The 14,860-nt window shown below is 38.3% G+C and overlaps 2 protein-coding genes across 5 annotated transcripts in view; one reads left to right on the forward strand and one right to left on the reverse strand.

The window, feature by feature from the left end:
• Positions 1–14,860, reverse strand: part of ARSG (arylsulfatase G) — a 186,086-nt gene that overhangs the window by 137,198 nt on the left and 34,028 nt on the right. The window lies entirely within an intron of this gene.
• SLC16A6 (solute carrier family 16 member 6) overlaps positions 1–14,860 on the forward strand; it is a 49,057-nt gene that overhangs the window by 8,131 nt on the left and 26,066 nt on the right. Inside the window, exon 2 of the mRNA XM_043963170.1 lies at positions 9,182–9,417. Coding sequence (XP_043819105.1) covers positions 9,189–9,417 — 229 coding nt within the window. The 5' untranslated portion in view covers positions 9,182–9,188. The remainder of the gene's footprint in view (positions 1–9,181; positions 9,418–14,860) is intronic.

The following is a 14,860-nucleotide window of genomic DNA, read 5'->3' on the forward strand; positions in this document are numbered from 1 at the left end:
CAAAACTTCAGATAAAGGAACTAACAAAAAATTATGCTTCAATCTGTATTCAGATACCATCAGTTCTTTCTCTGTAAATGGACTGCATTTTTCTTAAGTCCTTCAGAGTTGTCTTGCATCATTGTATTGCTAAAAGTAACTAAGTCATTCATAGCAGATCATCTTACAATGTTGCTGTCATTTGCATCAGCTCATATAAGTCTTTCCAGGTTTTTCTGATAGCATCCTGCTCATCATTTTTTTTTTTAATAGTAAACTACATTGGTGGCAGCTAGGTAGTGCAGTGGATAAAGCACCAGCCCTGGATTCAGGAGGACTGAGTTCAAATCCAGCCTCAGACACTTGACACTTAACTATCTGTGTGGCCTTGGGCAAGTCACTTAACCCCAACTGCCTCACCAAAACAAAACAAAACAATAGTAAACTACATTTATATAGTACTTTAAAGAGAGATTTCCTTACAATAAACCCATGAGGTTGATTATTGCAACAACAGTAATAGATAACATTTATATAGTACCTTATAACTGACAAAGAATTTTCTTCACAATAGCCCAGCAAAGTACCAATCAATCCTTATCAATCAATCTCTTCATCCAATCACCATCAATCAATCAACCAATCAATCGTCATCTTCATCTTACATTACTCTTGCCTCTGCTTCAAAAATTTTTTTCACAATTTTTTCCTCCATCCTATTCCCTCTCCATGATATTTACTCTACATTCTTCTTTCACCCTATCCCTCCTCAAAAGTGTTTTGCTTCTGACTGACCCCTCCCCCAATTTGCCCTCCCTTCTTTCACCCCTCCTCCCATAACCCCTTCCCTTCCTACTTTCCTGTAGGGTTAGACAGATTACTCTGCCCAATTGAATGCGTATATTATTCCCTCTTTGAGCCAATTCTGATGAGAGTAAGGCTCACTCACGCCCCTGCACCTCCCCCATCTTCCCCTCCACTCCATATGCTTTTTCTTGCTTCTTTTATGTAAGATACTTTACCCCATTCCACCTCTCCCTCTCCCAGTTCATTCTTCTCTCACACCTTACATTACCTACTTAATAAGGTTGTGTTAGGAAAGTTAGCAGCAATTATCTTTGAGTTTAATGGGTTTTAACTTGTACCTGGTGGAAGAGAAAACAGGAGAAACAAAGGCCACATACTTTTTGATCACTTTCTATATTGCCTAAGATATATGTGCTGGCTAGCTTTTCTGGGAAATGTTCCATGTAATTAGATCCACCGAAATATTTATTATTTTGTTAAAGAAAAGAAGTTTTTTTGTGGGGAAACACTTTTCAACTTTGACTCAATATTATTATTATCCTAATTAATTCAAATCTTTGGTGGACAGGGGAGGGTGGAGCTTGAAGTCCTAATCCCTCCTATTTAAGTAAAACAGGCTAATTGAGAAAGGTTGGGGAGTTAGTTGGAAATTTTCTCTGGGAGTAAAGCCCTTCTCTTCCCTCGGGTACTCGAATAACTCTTTGAGTGTTGTAGCCAGTTATAATAACCCTGATCAGGGGCAGCTAGATGGCGCAGTGTATAAAGAACTGGCCCTGGATTCAGGAGGACCTGAGTTCAAATCCAGTCTCAGACACTTGACACTTACTAGCTGTGTGGCCCTGGGCAAGTCACTTAACCCCAATTGCCTCACTAAAAAATTAAAAAAAAAAATAATAACCCTGATCAAATTGGAAACTAACCAGATGGAAGAAGGACCAGGCCCCTCATTTTATAAATGAGAATACTGAGGCTCAGAGAGGTGACTTGATTTGCCCATGGTCACCCATTGAATTAGGAGGCATCATGGATAAGTGGAAAGATGACTAGATTTAAAGTAAAAAGACCTGGGTTGGGGCAGCTAGGTGGCGCAGTGGATAGAACACCGGCCCTGGATTCAGGAGTACCTGAGTTCAAATCCGGCCTCAGACACTTAACCCTTACTAGCTGTGTGACCCTGGGCAAGTCACTTAACCCCAATTGCCTCACCAAAAAAAGAAAAGGAAAGGAAAAAAAAAGACTTGGGTTCAAATTCTGAACTTGTTTCACCTCTGTGGTTTTCAGCTTTCTCACCAGCAAAATAGAATGATGATATACCTTTGTTGTGAGGAAAAGACCATATAAATAAATTAAAGCAAAATAAATAATCAACCTCTTTGGTGTTTTGTAAGGTAATCTCCCTTTAAAGTACTATATAAATGTAGTTTACTATTAAAAAAAAAAAAGATGAGCAGGATGTTATCAGAAAAACCTGGAAAGATTTACATGAGCTGATGCAAAGTTAAATGTACTATATACAAAATAACAGCAATATTGTAAGATGATCTGCTGCAAGTGACTTAGTTATTTTCAGCAAGGCAATGATCCAAGACAACTCTGAAGGACTTATGAAAAATGCAGTCTATTCACAGAGAAAGAACTGATGGTATCTGATTACAGATGAAAGTATATTTTGTTGTTGTTAGTTCCTTTTTCTCAAGTTTTTTTGTCTGATATGTTTTGCATGACTGCACATGTAATAACATTGAATTGCTTGAGTTCTTAAGGGAGGATAGTGAGGAAGGAAGAGAATTTGGAACACAAAAGTTTTTAAATATCGATGTTAAGATTTGTTTTTACATGTAAGGTGGCAAAGAATTCTAAATAAATTAATAAGGAAAATAGGAAAAAAAATAAACTAAAGCAAAATAGAAATGCACCCTTTTGTTATTAATGCCAGGGCCTGGGTTGGAACTGAACCTGGACACATGAAAAGCTGAGAAGTGCAGAAAACAAAATATGCATCTACTGTTCAAGTCTATGTCATTAGGAAAGGAATACAATGGAAGCTCCTTGAGGGAGGAGACTGTTACATGTTTTCTGTTATCCCCAGCACTTTACAATGCCTGGAACATAAATAGGTGCTTACTGAATTTTTGTGGATTTATAGTTTTTTCTTCATCACTTTGTCAGGGCATTTTTATTGAATACCTAGTGTTTACAAATCTCTCTCCTAACACTGGAGGATACAAATAATCTTGAGCCCTGTCTCCTCCCTTCTGGTAGCTTATGATTTAGTTAGAAGGAAAGTTAGATAAGGTACATTGATTAAGTCATAATATTTAAAAGTTATTCGTCTGGTAAAAACATTTCTTGATTAAATTAATCAGTCTCATAGCTAAAGCAAACAAGACCCTGGAAACCTCACATCAAAGGAATTTGTAAGAGACTTTGTCATAACCTAACGAATTTGTATAAAAGGGAGGAGCTATCATCTCAGAACCTGATAGAGTTGGAGGGTCTGGAAATAGCAAGGAGGAAGCTGAGCCCCTTACAGAGCTAAACTAAAAACTGGCAGCTCAGGCAAACAGCAAAAGGAGAAAGAAGAGGTTAGGGCTAGACAAGTCTATCTGAGAATCTCAGTGTAATGATAATTGAATCCATGGGAGCTAATCACCAAGTGACATAGAAGAAGAAGAGAAGAAATCCCAGGACAATAGTGCCTTGGGAGATTCTCCCATTTAGTAGACGACCTTGATGAACATCAAGCTAAGGAAGGAGACTGAGAAGGAACAATCAAAGTAAGAGACGCCAAGAGAGAAAAGTGTAACAAAAACCAGGAGGAGGAAAATATCTAGGAGAAGAGGGTAATTGAAAGTATAAAAGATCAAGAAGGGTGAGAATTAGGTTTGGCAATTAAGAGATTTTTAGTGACTTTGGAAAAAGCAATTTCATTTGAAAGGTGAGGTCAGAAGCCACTGGGAAATTTTTGAGGAAGAGGAAAGGAAAGGAAATAGAGTTGCCTATTGTAGGTGACCTCAAGGAGTTTAGCCACAAAAAGTAGGAGAGATATAGGATTATAGCTAGTACAGACAAGTGAGGGGTTTTTTGAGGATGGAAGACACAGGCATGGGGCAGCTAGGTGGAGCAGTGGATAAAACACCGGCCCTGGATTCAGGAGGACCTGAGTTCAAATCCGGCCTCAGACATCTGACATTTACTAGCTGTGTGACCCTGGGCAAGTCACTCAACCCTCACTGCCCTGCAAAAAAAACCAAAAAACAAACAAAAAAAATATGAAGACATAGGCATGTTTGAAGGCAGTAGGGAAGAAGACAGTAGACAGTGAGTTTAGAATAGTGAGAAAGTAGGGTCATAACACAGAGGGCAATCTGCTGGAGGATACAGAATTGAATGAGATCACTTGTGCTTATAGAGGAGTTTGTGTTGGCAAAGAGAAGGACCACCTCTTCATGGGAAGGAGACAGTTGCAGAAGGCATTTTAGTGACATGCATTCAAAAAGAGTGAAGAGAGTTTAGTTAATGCTTCAGTTTTGGTTTTTGGGCTTTTTTCCTAGTAAATTGTGACGGCAAGATTCTAAAGAAGATTTGTGAGAAGGTAGCTGTCACCAGGCTGCCAAAGGTATCCACAACACAAAACAAGGTTAAGAATCCTTGTACTAGATGATCTTTAAAGTCCTTTCCAGCTCTAAATATATGATCTATTGAAATAGATCACCTATGTTTTTCCTTAAGATTGTAACTAACTTAATTTTGAATATTCCAGGAATAAAGATGAAACTTGTCTGTGAAGGTACAAGGTTAGCCACATATAAATAATAACTTCATAATGTGAAGGAAAGTTGGAGGAGGTTGGGAGGTCCTTCTCTAGAGGACTGCTGAAGTTCCATCTCAAACCTCTTTGCATTTTAAGGAAAGTCAGTGAAATCCCTATTTTATCTTTGTTCAATCTGTAGTCTGACCCCAAATACATTAAAAAAAGAATATCTCTACCAGAGAGCACAAGCTTCTTATAAGCATTCTTATGTTCTTTTATTCAACCAAGTTTTTATTTTAAATTTGATACTATAAAAAGTGAGTTTTAATTTTTTTTTTAAAGAAACTTTGGAACTTTATGTAGAATTATAGGAATGAGAGATCTGTTAGGAAGGAGGATAATATTTGTCCCTTTTCAAACTTATATGGTAAATTAAAGTCTGAGAATTTTAGAATCAGAAAGTGGCCTATCTTTGGTAATTAATCAAGTATTTTTAAGTACCTGCTATTTGCCTGGCATTGTGCCAAGCACTGGAGATGGAAAGATTAAAAATGAAACATGGTAAAGTTTGCCTGTTTCCTGACAATTTGGGATAGTGCCTTGGGTGGAAAATCACATAGCCATTTTGACTGGGTCCACCACAAATTATTGTTACACATCCTCAATTGGGCCATCATTGCTTCTGTACTTGAAGTCATTATCCTACTCACCACAGTGACTCTTCTGGTCTTTTTCCTCCCTCCTCAAACCACCCATGGCTTCCCTTCTCACTGAGAACCTTGCCTAATTTTTTTTTTTGGGGGGCGTCAGGGCAATGAGGGTTAAGTGACTTGCCCAGGGTCACACAGATAGTAAGTGCCAAGTGTCTGAGGTCAGATTTGAACTCAGGTCCTCCTGAATCCAGGGCCAGTGCTCTATCCATTATCCTCTCCTTTACCCCATCTCACATGATAAGGTGGCTGTAACTACTCCAGCAATCCCATACTATACCATCTCCTCCAACAGATTATCCCCTCTGTCATCCCCACTCTATCACTTCTTTTCTTTATCATAAAAATATTTATTTTCCAGTTGCATGTAAAGAGTTTCCAAAATTTGTCAAGATTTTTAGTTCAAACTTTTTCTCCCTCCCTTTCCTCCCCAAGACAGAAAGCAATCTGATATAAGTTATATGTACAATCACATTAAACATATTTCTGCATTAGTCATGTTGTGAAAGAAGAATTGGAACACAAAGGGAAAACCTCAGTAAAGAAAAAAAACAACCAAAAAGTATAAACAGTATGGTTCAATCTGCATTCAGAATCCACAGTTCTTTTTTTTCTGGATGTGGAGAACATATCCCATCATGAGTTCTTTGGAATTATCTTGGATCATTGCACTGCCGAGAAGAGCCAAGTCTATCACAGTTGATCATCACACAATGTTGCTGTTACTGTGTACAATGTTCTCCTTCTTATGCTCACTTCACTCAGCATCAGTCCACTTAAGTCTTTCCAGGTTTTTCTGAAATATGCCTGCTCGTCATTTCTTACAGCACAATAGTATTCCATGACATTCATATACCACAACTTGTTCAGCCATTCCCCAATTGATGGGCATTCCCTCAATTTCCAATTCTTTGCCATCACAAAGAGAGCTGCTAGAAATATTTTTGTACATGTGGGTCCTTTTCCCTTTTTTATGATCTCTTTGGGAATCAGACCTAGTAGTGGTATTACTGGGTTAAAGGGTATGCACAGTCCCATAGCTCTTTGGGCATAGTTCCAAATTGCTCTCCAGAATGGTTGGATCAGTTCACAACTCCACCAACAATGCATTACTATTCCAATTTTTCCACAGCTTTTCTAACATATTATTTCCCCTTTTTGTCACATTAGCCAATCTATCACTTATTTTCAAACTTTTCCTGTGTACTGGCTGATTCCCTGTTGCCTACAAACACAACCGAAATATTTCCCCCAGCTTGAAAAAACGTTCACTTGATCATTTCATCCCCACTGTTGTTCTGAATCTCTTCTGTTCTTTGTAGTTAAACTCAAAATGGCCATCTACAATAGGTGCCTCCACTTTCCTCTCTCCTTCTTAACCCTTACAGTCTGGCTTCAGACCTTATCTTTCCACTAAAAACTACTCTCTCTAAAGTAATCAGTGATTCTTAGATGTCAAATCTAATGGTCTTCTCTCAATTCCCATTCTCCTTAACCTCTTTGCAGCCTTTAATACTATTGATCACCCTTTCCTCCTTGATAATCACTCCTCTCTAGATTTTGGGGACACCATTCTCTCCTACTCTTCTTCTTACTTATCTGAATGCTCCTTCTCAGTCTCCTTTGCTGGATTCTCATCCAAATCATGCTCTCTAGTCATACTGTCCCTCTGGGTTGTGTCCTCGGTCCTCTTTTCTTTTTCCTCTATACTGTCTCACTTAGTGATCTCATCAACTCTTGTGGATTTAATTACCATCTATGTTGATGATTCTCAAATCTACCCATCCTGCTTCCAACCTCTCAGGTGACCTACAGTCTCCCATCTTCAACTGCCTTTCAGAAATCTCCAACTGAATGTCCAGGAGACATCTTAAATCAAGCATGTAGAGCTCATTCTCTTTCCCTCTAAATCCTCCCATTCCTTTCTTCTTACAGTAGAAGGAACAACATGCTCTCAGTCCCTCAGTCTCACCAACCTAGGAGTTATCCGTGATTCCTCACTATTATCTATTTCACCTTTGCAACATTTCTCAAATATCCCAACTCCCCACTCCACCATCTCCCCTCTGACATTGCTACCACTTTGCTACACTTTTCTTCACTTCACACCTGGACTGCTGCAATAGTCTGTGTGTGGGTCTGCCTGCCTCAGCTCTTTCCCTACTCCAATTCATTCTCTAGCCACTAAAGTGATTTTCCTGAAGCTCAGGTCCAACTCTGTCACTCTCCTACTAAATAAATTCCAGTATCTCCCTGTTGCCTCCAGGATCAAATACAGAGTCCTCTGGCATTCAAGAATCCTTTTATCTTTCCAGTCTTCTTATAGCTTATTCCTGACATGTACTCTTTGATCCAGTGACACTGGCTCCTTACTGTTCCTCAAACAAGACACTTCATCTCTTGGCTCCAGATGTTTTCTCTGGCTGTCCTCCATGCCTGGAATGCTCTCACTCCTAAAATCTGTTACCTTTCCTGGCCTCCTTTAAGTCTCACCCAAAATTCTATGTTTTATAGGAAGTCTTTCCTAAACCTGTTTTAATTCTACTCCTTTCCCTCTGTTAATTATTTCCTACTTATTTTGTATATAATTTGTTAGTATTTATTTGTTTGAATGATGTCTCCCCCCTTCCCCATTATATTGTGAATTCTTTGAAGGCAGGGGCTGTCTTTTGCCTCCTCTGTATACCCGTCACTTAGCACAGTGCTTGGCACATAGCAGGTACTTAATAAGTTTTACTGATTAATTCCACCTTCAGCAGGACTTTCCCAGTTCTTTCCCTCTAAGACTACATCCAGTCTTCTCTGTATATCTTTTATTTTGTAGTCTTTTATATGTTGTCTTCCCCATTAGAATGTGAGCAACCTGGGGACAGGGAATAATTGTAAATCACTTAGCACAATGCCTCTAACATAGTATTACATAAATGTTAGCTATAATTATTATCATCTGCACTTAGCACAGTACCTAGCACATAAGTGATTAATAAATACTTGTTAGCTGACTGACTGATGTCTTGTACTGAAAAATCACCAGCTTTTGTTATGAAATGAATTGACAGCAGAATTTAAACCCTTTGAGGGAAAGGACTGTTTGGCTTTTTTTTTTTTTTTTTTTTGGTCTTGGTACCTCTAACACTTAGCTTAGTGCCTGGTATAGAGTCAGCCCTTAATAAATGCCAAATGAAGTGAATTCCATTGAAAACAACCTATGGGCACCAAGACAAGATATAATTGGGCAGGGCTACAAAGCTTCAAAGCCAAAGTTTTATTTATTTTGGCTACCTGTGACCCTTTTGTAGCTGAAAATTCCTACACCATTTCTAAGAACTCTAAAATGGCAAAACCATTCTAAGTGATAATGTGCACTTACTAGCTGGTTGTCTCTTCAATTCTAATACCAAGAACTCCTTTTAGTTAGTAGAAGTATTAAGCTGAACTATTCATTCTAGAGCAGCTGAGGTGGTATAGTAAGTGCTGGACTTGGAGTCAGCAAGATCTTAGTCTAAATCCTGCCTTACAAACTGTGACCTTGGGCAAGGCACCTAATTTCTGCCTCAGTTTCTTCATCTATAAAATGGACAGAATAATAGGACTTGTCTCCTTAGATGATTGTAAAGATCAAATGAAATAGCATATAAAGTGCTTTGCAAATCTTCAAGTAGTATAAGTGCCAGGTATTAGAGGTAGTTATAATTGCCTAATTATTTTTCTTGCATATTTCAAAGACCAGTTACCAGAGTATAGCCATCTATCCATAAGGCATATAATTTGACTCTGTTTTAGTTTCATATATGTCTTAAATTCATATCAACATAAAAAAATTCAGGTGATCATATGTGTTCTTATAGAGTTTGGTAAGAGACATTAAAATGCTTAAGCTTGACTCATGACCATCTGTGTTAAGAAATGTTATATTTCCTTTTTATTTCAGATTAAGAATGACGCAGAGGATAAAGTCTTGTTGCGGTGCAAATGTTTATTCTCAAGTGCCTGATGGAGGATGGGGCTGGGTAGTGGCTGTCGCATTTTTCGTGATAGAAGCATTTACATATGGTGTCATTAAATCATTTGGTATCTTCTTTAATGATATAAGGGACACTTTTGAGGAAACCAACAGCAAAATCTCATGGATAATATCAATATGCGTGTTTGTGATAACATTTACAGGTTAGTACATCTTTCAGTTTATATCTTAAACAAGTTTTTGGGCTTTTTTTAATTGACATAGATACTTTATGTAATTAGAGCTCATTTCATGAAAGGGCATACCTGCCCATTGTTATTTCACTTATGCCATAAGGTTAGTATTATCATATACTTTTTCCAGCTGCAGAAATAAGAGGAAGAGCTAATTCAGCAAGCCAGTTCAATAGGCATTTATTAAATGCCTACCACATACAAAGGTCTGGGAGAAATAAAACAATTTTTAAAAAATTGTTTCTGCCCATAGGGAGCTTTCAGTCTGATATTGAGAGGACAGTATAGCATATACACAACAGCTGTAATACTAAATAAAACAGAAGTTCATTAGAACTAAAGCTCTGTATGATGTTTGGAGTGATGGAATGTTCATTTTCATTGGAGGGAGGGGAGACTTCATTGAGGAGGTAGGGAGAATTTAAGCAGGGTCTTAAAGGATGGATAGGATTTTAGCAAGCATACATTTAACAGAAGGTATTCCAAACAGGGAATAAGACAAGGAAAAGTATGGAACTAGAAATAAAGTCATAGAATCTACACTGTCAGGGTGGTTCCTTTATCAATTCAACAGTTTTTTGAGTGCCTGTCTAGTTATGCTCATCTAGAACTAATAGTATTCAAGTTAATTCAGTCCTTGGCAAGCTAGAGTCATAGACTCTTAGAATGAGAAGGACCAGAGAAGTTATCTAGTCCAAATCCTACCCAAAGAATGAATAGTAGCTACAATATCCCTGTAACGATTGGAATGACGCCACCTGCTGGAGACTTACTGTAGAAGAGTTCCACCCATGAAGCGAAGGTTTTTGAGGGCAAGACCAGGAGTCTTTTCTTTGGTGTCAGGAAGTGACGCGGGCTAGTGGGAGGAGGAAGGAAGAGACTGGCGCTCACTCTCACTCTTTTTCCTGAGGACGCTGGTGGAGAGGGGAGCTAGAAATGCGCTCTCCCTTTAATAGATAGGAATCTAGGCCTTTCTCTCTCTTTACCAAATTCTTATTCTCCTTAATAAATGCTTAAAAGTCTAACTCTTGCTAAAGCTTGTAATTTATTGGTGACCACTCATTGGATATTTTAGACAGACTAGCTAGAATTTTAGCCCTTAACATCCCTGACAAGCTATCCTCAGATTTTTATTTTAGATTTAATGATGGATGCTGGGGCAGCTAGGTGGCACAGTGGATAAAGCACCGGCCTTGGATTCAGGAGGACCTGAGTTCAAACGCAGCCTTAGACACTTGCACTTACTAGCTGTGTGACCCTGGGAAAGTCACTTAACCCTCATTGCTCCACAAAAAAAAAAAAAAAAATGGATGCTTCTATATTTCCTAGGGCAGCCCATTTGAATTTTAGACAGTTCTACTTGGCAAGTCCCACTCCACCCACCCCCACCCTCATATTGAGTGAAAATTTGTCTTCCTTTAACTTCTGCTCATTGATTATTCTTCTGCCTATTTCTCCCATTTCCATATGATAGTCCTTCAAATATTTACAAAATACTAATCATGTTCTCTTAGCCTTTTTAGGCTTTTCTCCAGGATAAATTTGTCCAGTTTTTATCCAATCCTCAAATGACATGGTTTTCAAGCCTGTTCATAATCATGGTCATTTTTCTCTGGACACACTTCAGCTTATTGCTGATTGATTACCAATGCCCCTTCTAAAACATATTGCCCAGAACTGGACACAGTACTCTAGGCATGGTTTGACTGTGGTTTGAACACCCACTCAAGTGTGTCATAAAAATATTTTTCCTAGGAGAGGATAGATTCAAAGACGAATATATAAAGTGAAAAACAATAGGATTCCTGGCTTTAGAACTGAAATGACAGTGATTTGCACTACAGATTGTGCAGTGTACCTAAAGCCTACATCATAAAATAACAGAAGATGCTCTACTTTACTGTTCTGCATATAAGACACACCACCTCTCAAACTTATGTCAGGAATGTACTGCCTCCTCTCTCTCTCTCTCTCTCTCTCTCATGGAGTCTTTGGTTTCCTTCAAGGTTCAGTTCTAGTCCCTCCCTCCTATAGGAATACTATCCTGATTCTTTACTGTCCAGAAGTTATTTTGTATTAGTTTGTATGTATTTTGTTTTTCATTTTGTGTATAAATATTTTTCTCTAGTAGAATTTAAACTCCCTGAGGGGCAACTTTGGTTTTGTCTGTATGTATAGTGCCTGGCACACAGCAGGCACTCCAAAAAATGTTCTTTGAATGAATGAAGTAGTAGATACCAAGATTTTAATGATGATTAGCCTTTGATGCTTTACTGGATCTATGGTCTCACCAGGGTATTTTCCTTCCTACCCCTACCCCCCATGCCAGACTGAAAGTTCCTTCTACCAGTACAGATCAAAATCTTTTCTTATGCTTTTTCACCTGGATCAATTCCTTTTTCTCCCTTTTTGTCATAGTCTTTCCATTCTGAATATACCTCCTTTCATTTAGTAGATATTTTTTATTTATTCCATTTGCTTTCTATATCACATTGCCTTAAAAAAATTATTCCCCTAACCAGCAACCCTTTCCTTGTAAAAAAGATTTAATCTTTTTTTTCATAAAACTAACCAATACATCTGCCATATATGGCAGTAGTATATGCACCATTCCACAGCCATAGTCCCTAGCCTTTTCTTTTTTTGGTACAATTTTTTTTCTTTTCTCTTTTTCACAGTTACTATTGTTAATTGCTTCCCTCTATCCTATTCCCTTCCCCATGATATTTACTCTATTTTCTATCTTCTTTCATCCTATCCCTCCTCAAAAGGGATTTGCTTCTGACTGGCCCTTCCCCCAATTTGCCCTCCCTTCTTTTACTCCTCCTTCCTTATCCCCTTCCCCTCCTACTTTCATGCAGGTTTAGATAGATTACTCCACCCAATTGAGTGTGTATGTTATTCCCTCCCTGAGCCAACTCTAATGAAATTAAGGTCTTTGAGCCTATTCTGATGAGTGTAAGGTTCATTTACTGCCCTGCTCCTCCCCTATCCCACCCCCCCCATTTCATAAGCCCTTTCCTGTTTCTTTCATATGTTTTCACCCCATTCTACCTCTCCCCTTCTCCCTCCCCCAGTGCCTTCCCCTCACCCATCAATTTCACCCTAAAGATGTCATCATGAGGCAGCTAGGTGACACAGTGGACAAAGCACCCACCCTGGACCCAGGAGGACCCAAGCCCAAATACAGCCTCAGGCACAAGACACTCACCCAATGTATGACCCCAGGCATGTCACCCAACTCCAACCAACCCACAAAAGAAAGATAAACAAAAAATAAATACTTTACAGATATCATCCCTTCATAATCAATTCCCACCTGTGCCCTCTGTCTAAATTTATTTCTATCATTTGCCCTAATACTGAGAAAGTTCTTATGATTTAGATATATCATCTTCCCATGTAGGAATGTAAACAGTTTAACCTTTTAACATCCCTCTTAATTTCTTTTTCCTGTTTACCTTTTTATAACTCTAGAGTCTTATATTTGAAAGTCAAATTTTCCATTCAGTTCAGGTCTTTTCATCCCAAATATTTGAAAGTCCTCTTTTTCATTGAAGTCCCATTTTTTCCCCCTGGAAGTTTATACTGTTTTGATGGATAGGTGATTCTTAGTTGTAATCCCAATTCCTTTGTCCTCTGGAATATCATATTCCGTGCCTTCTGATCCTTTAATGTAGAAGCTGCTAGATCCTGTGCTATCCTGACTGGGGCTCCACAGTACTTGAATTCTTTCTTTTGGGCAGCTTGCAATATTTTCTCCTTGACCTGGGAGCTCTGGAATTTGGCTATAATATTCCTGGGAGTTTTCATTTTGGGATATCTTTCAAGAAGTGATCATCAGATTCTTTCAATTTCTATTTTACCTTCTGCTTCTAGAATATCAGGGAATTTTCCCCGACAATTTCCTGGAATGATGTCTAAGCTCTTTCCTTGATCATGATTTTCAGGTAGTCCAATAATTTTCAAATTATCTCTCCTGGATCTATTTTCCAGGTCAGCTGTTTTTCCAAGGAGATATTTCACACTGCTTTCTATTTTTTTATTCATTTGGATTTGCTTTATTGTGTCTTGGTTTCTCATAAAGTCACTAGCTTCCATTTTGTTCAATCCTCATTCTTAGTCAAGTATTTTCATCAGAGAGCTTTTGTACCTCCTTTTCCATTTGGCCAATTTGACTTTTCAAGCTGTTGATTTTTTCTCATGTCTTTCCTGCATCACCCTCATTTCTCTTTCCATTTTTTCCTCTACCTCTCTAACTTTATCTTCAAAGTCCTTTTTGAGCACCTCTTTGGCCTAAGACCAATTCATATTTTTCTTGGAGGCTTTAGATATAGAGGCCCTGATGTTGACATATACCTCTGAGGGTGCCCCTTGGTCTTCCTTGTTACTGAAGGGTACTCAGGTCCTCCTGAGTTCAAGGCCGGTGCTATCCACTGTGCCACCTAACTGCCCCCTTCTACTTGACTTTTAATTCCCTCTTACAGTATGGCCTTACTTCCAAGCTACACTGTCACAAGCTTTAGAGGGTTCCAGGTGTTTCCATTTAAGGAAGGGCAGGTTATTCACTCACCTGGCCTGTTTCCTGGTCTACAGATAATCCCAGGCTAACTTGCTAATTAACCAGACAGCAAAACTTTGTGTGCTGTGGTTGCTCCCCCCATCTTTTCAATGAAAGGAAGTACAGATGTTCTTTCTTCTCTTGATACAATCTTCAATTTCTTTTTATTGTTATTTTCATTTACATTTTTTTATAATTGTGTATGTTGTTTTTCCAGTTCTGTTTCATTCACTCTTCAGTTTATAAATATCTTTCTATATTTCTCTGAGGTCCTCATGTTTGCCATGTCTTATGGTGAAATAATATTCTATCATATTCAGATACCAACATATATTTAGCTATTCCTCAGTCGATAGACCTCTACTTTTTCCCATTTCTTTGTTAACACAAAAAGGACTGCTATAATTCCTATATGTATAAGTAATCAAAAGACATGAACAAAGAGTTCTCACTTTAAAAAATGCATAGTATTAATAAACATATGTAAGACTACTGTAAGTCTCTAATAATAAGAGAAAAGAAAAATGAAAACAGAGCTAAGATTTCACCTTACACCTAGAAAAATAGGCAACAATGACAATACGGGAATAGTTCATGTTGGAATGCCTGGGTAAGAGGTATACTTACATACTCCACTAATGGTGAAGCTGTGAATTGTTTCAACTGTTCTAGAAAGCAATTAGGAACTATGCTTAAAAACTGAGTAAAATATCTGTACTCATGATTCAGAGCTCCCACTTAGGTTCATAGGATTATAGATTTAGAATTAGAAGAGATCTCCTCAAGTCCAAAAACCTCACTTTACTGAGAAGGAAACAGGCATGAGTAAGTTAAGTGACTGGCCCAGAGTCT

This window comes from Dromiciops gliroides, chromosome 4 (assembly GCF_019393635.1).
Source record: "Dromiciops gliroides isolate mDroGli1 chromosome 4, mDroGli1.pri, whole genome shotgun sequence".
NCBI classification, from domain to species: domain Eukaryota; kingdom Metazoa; phylum Chordata; class Mammalia; order Microbiotheria; family Microbiotheriidae; genus Dromiciops; species Dromiciops gliroides.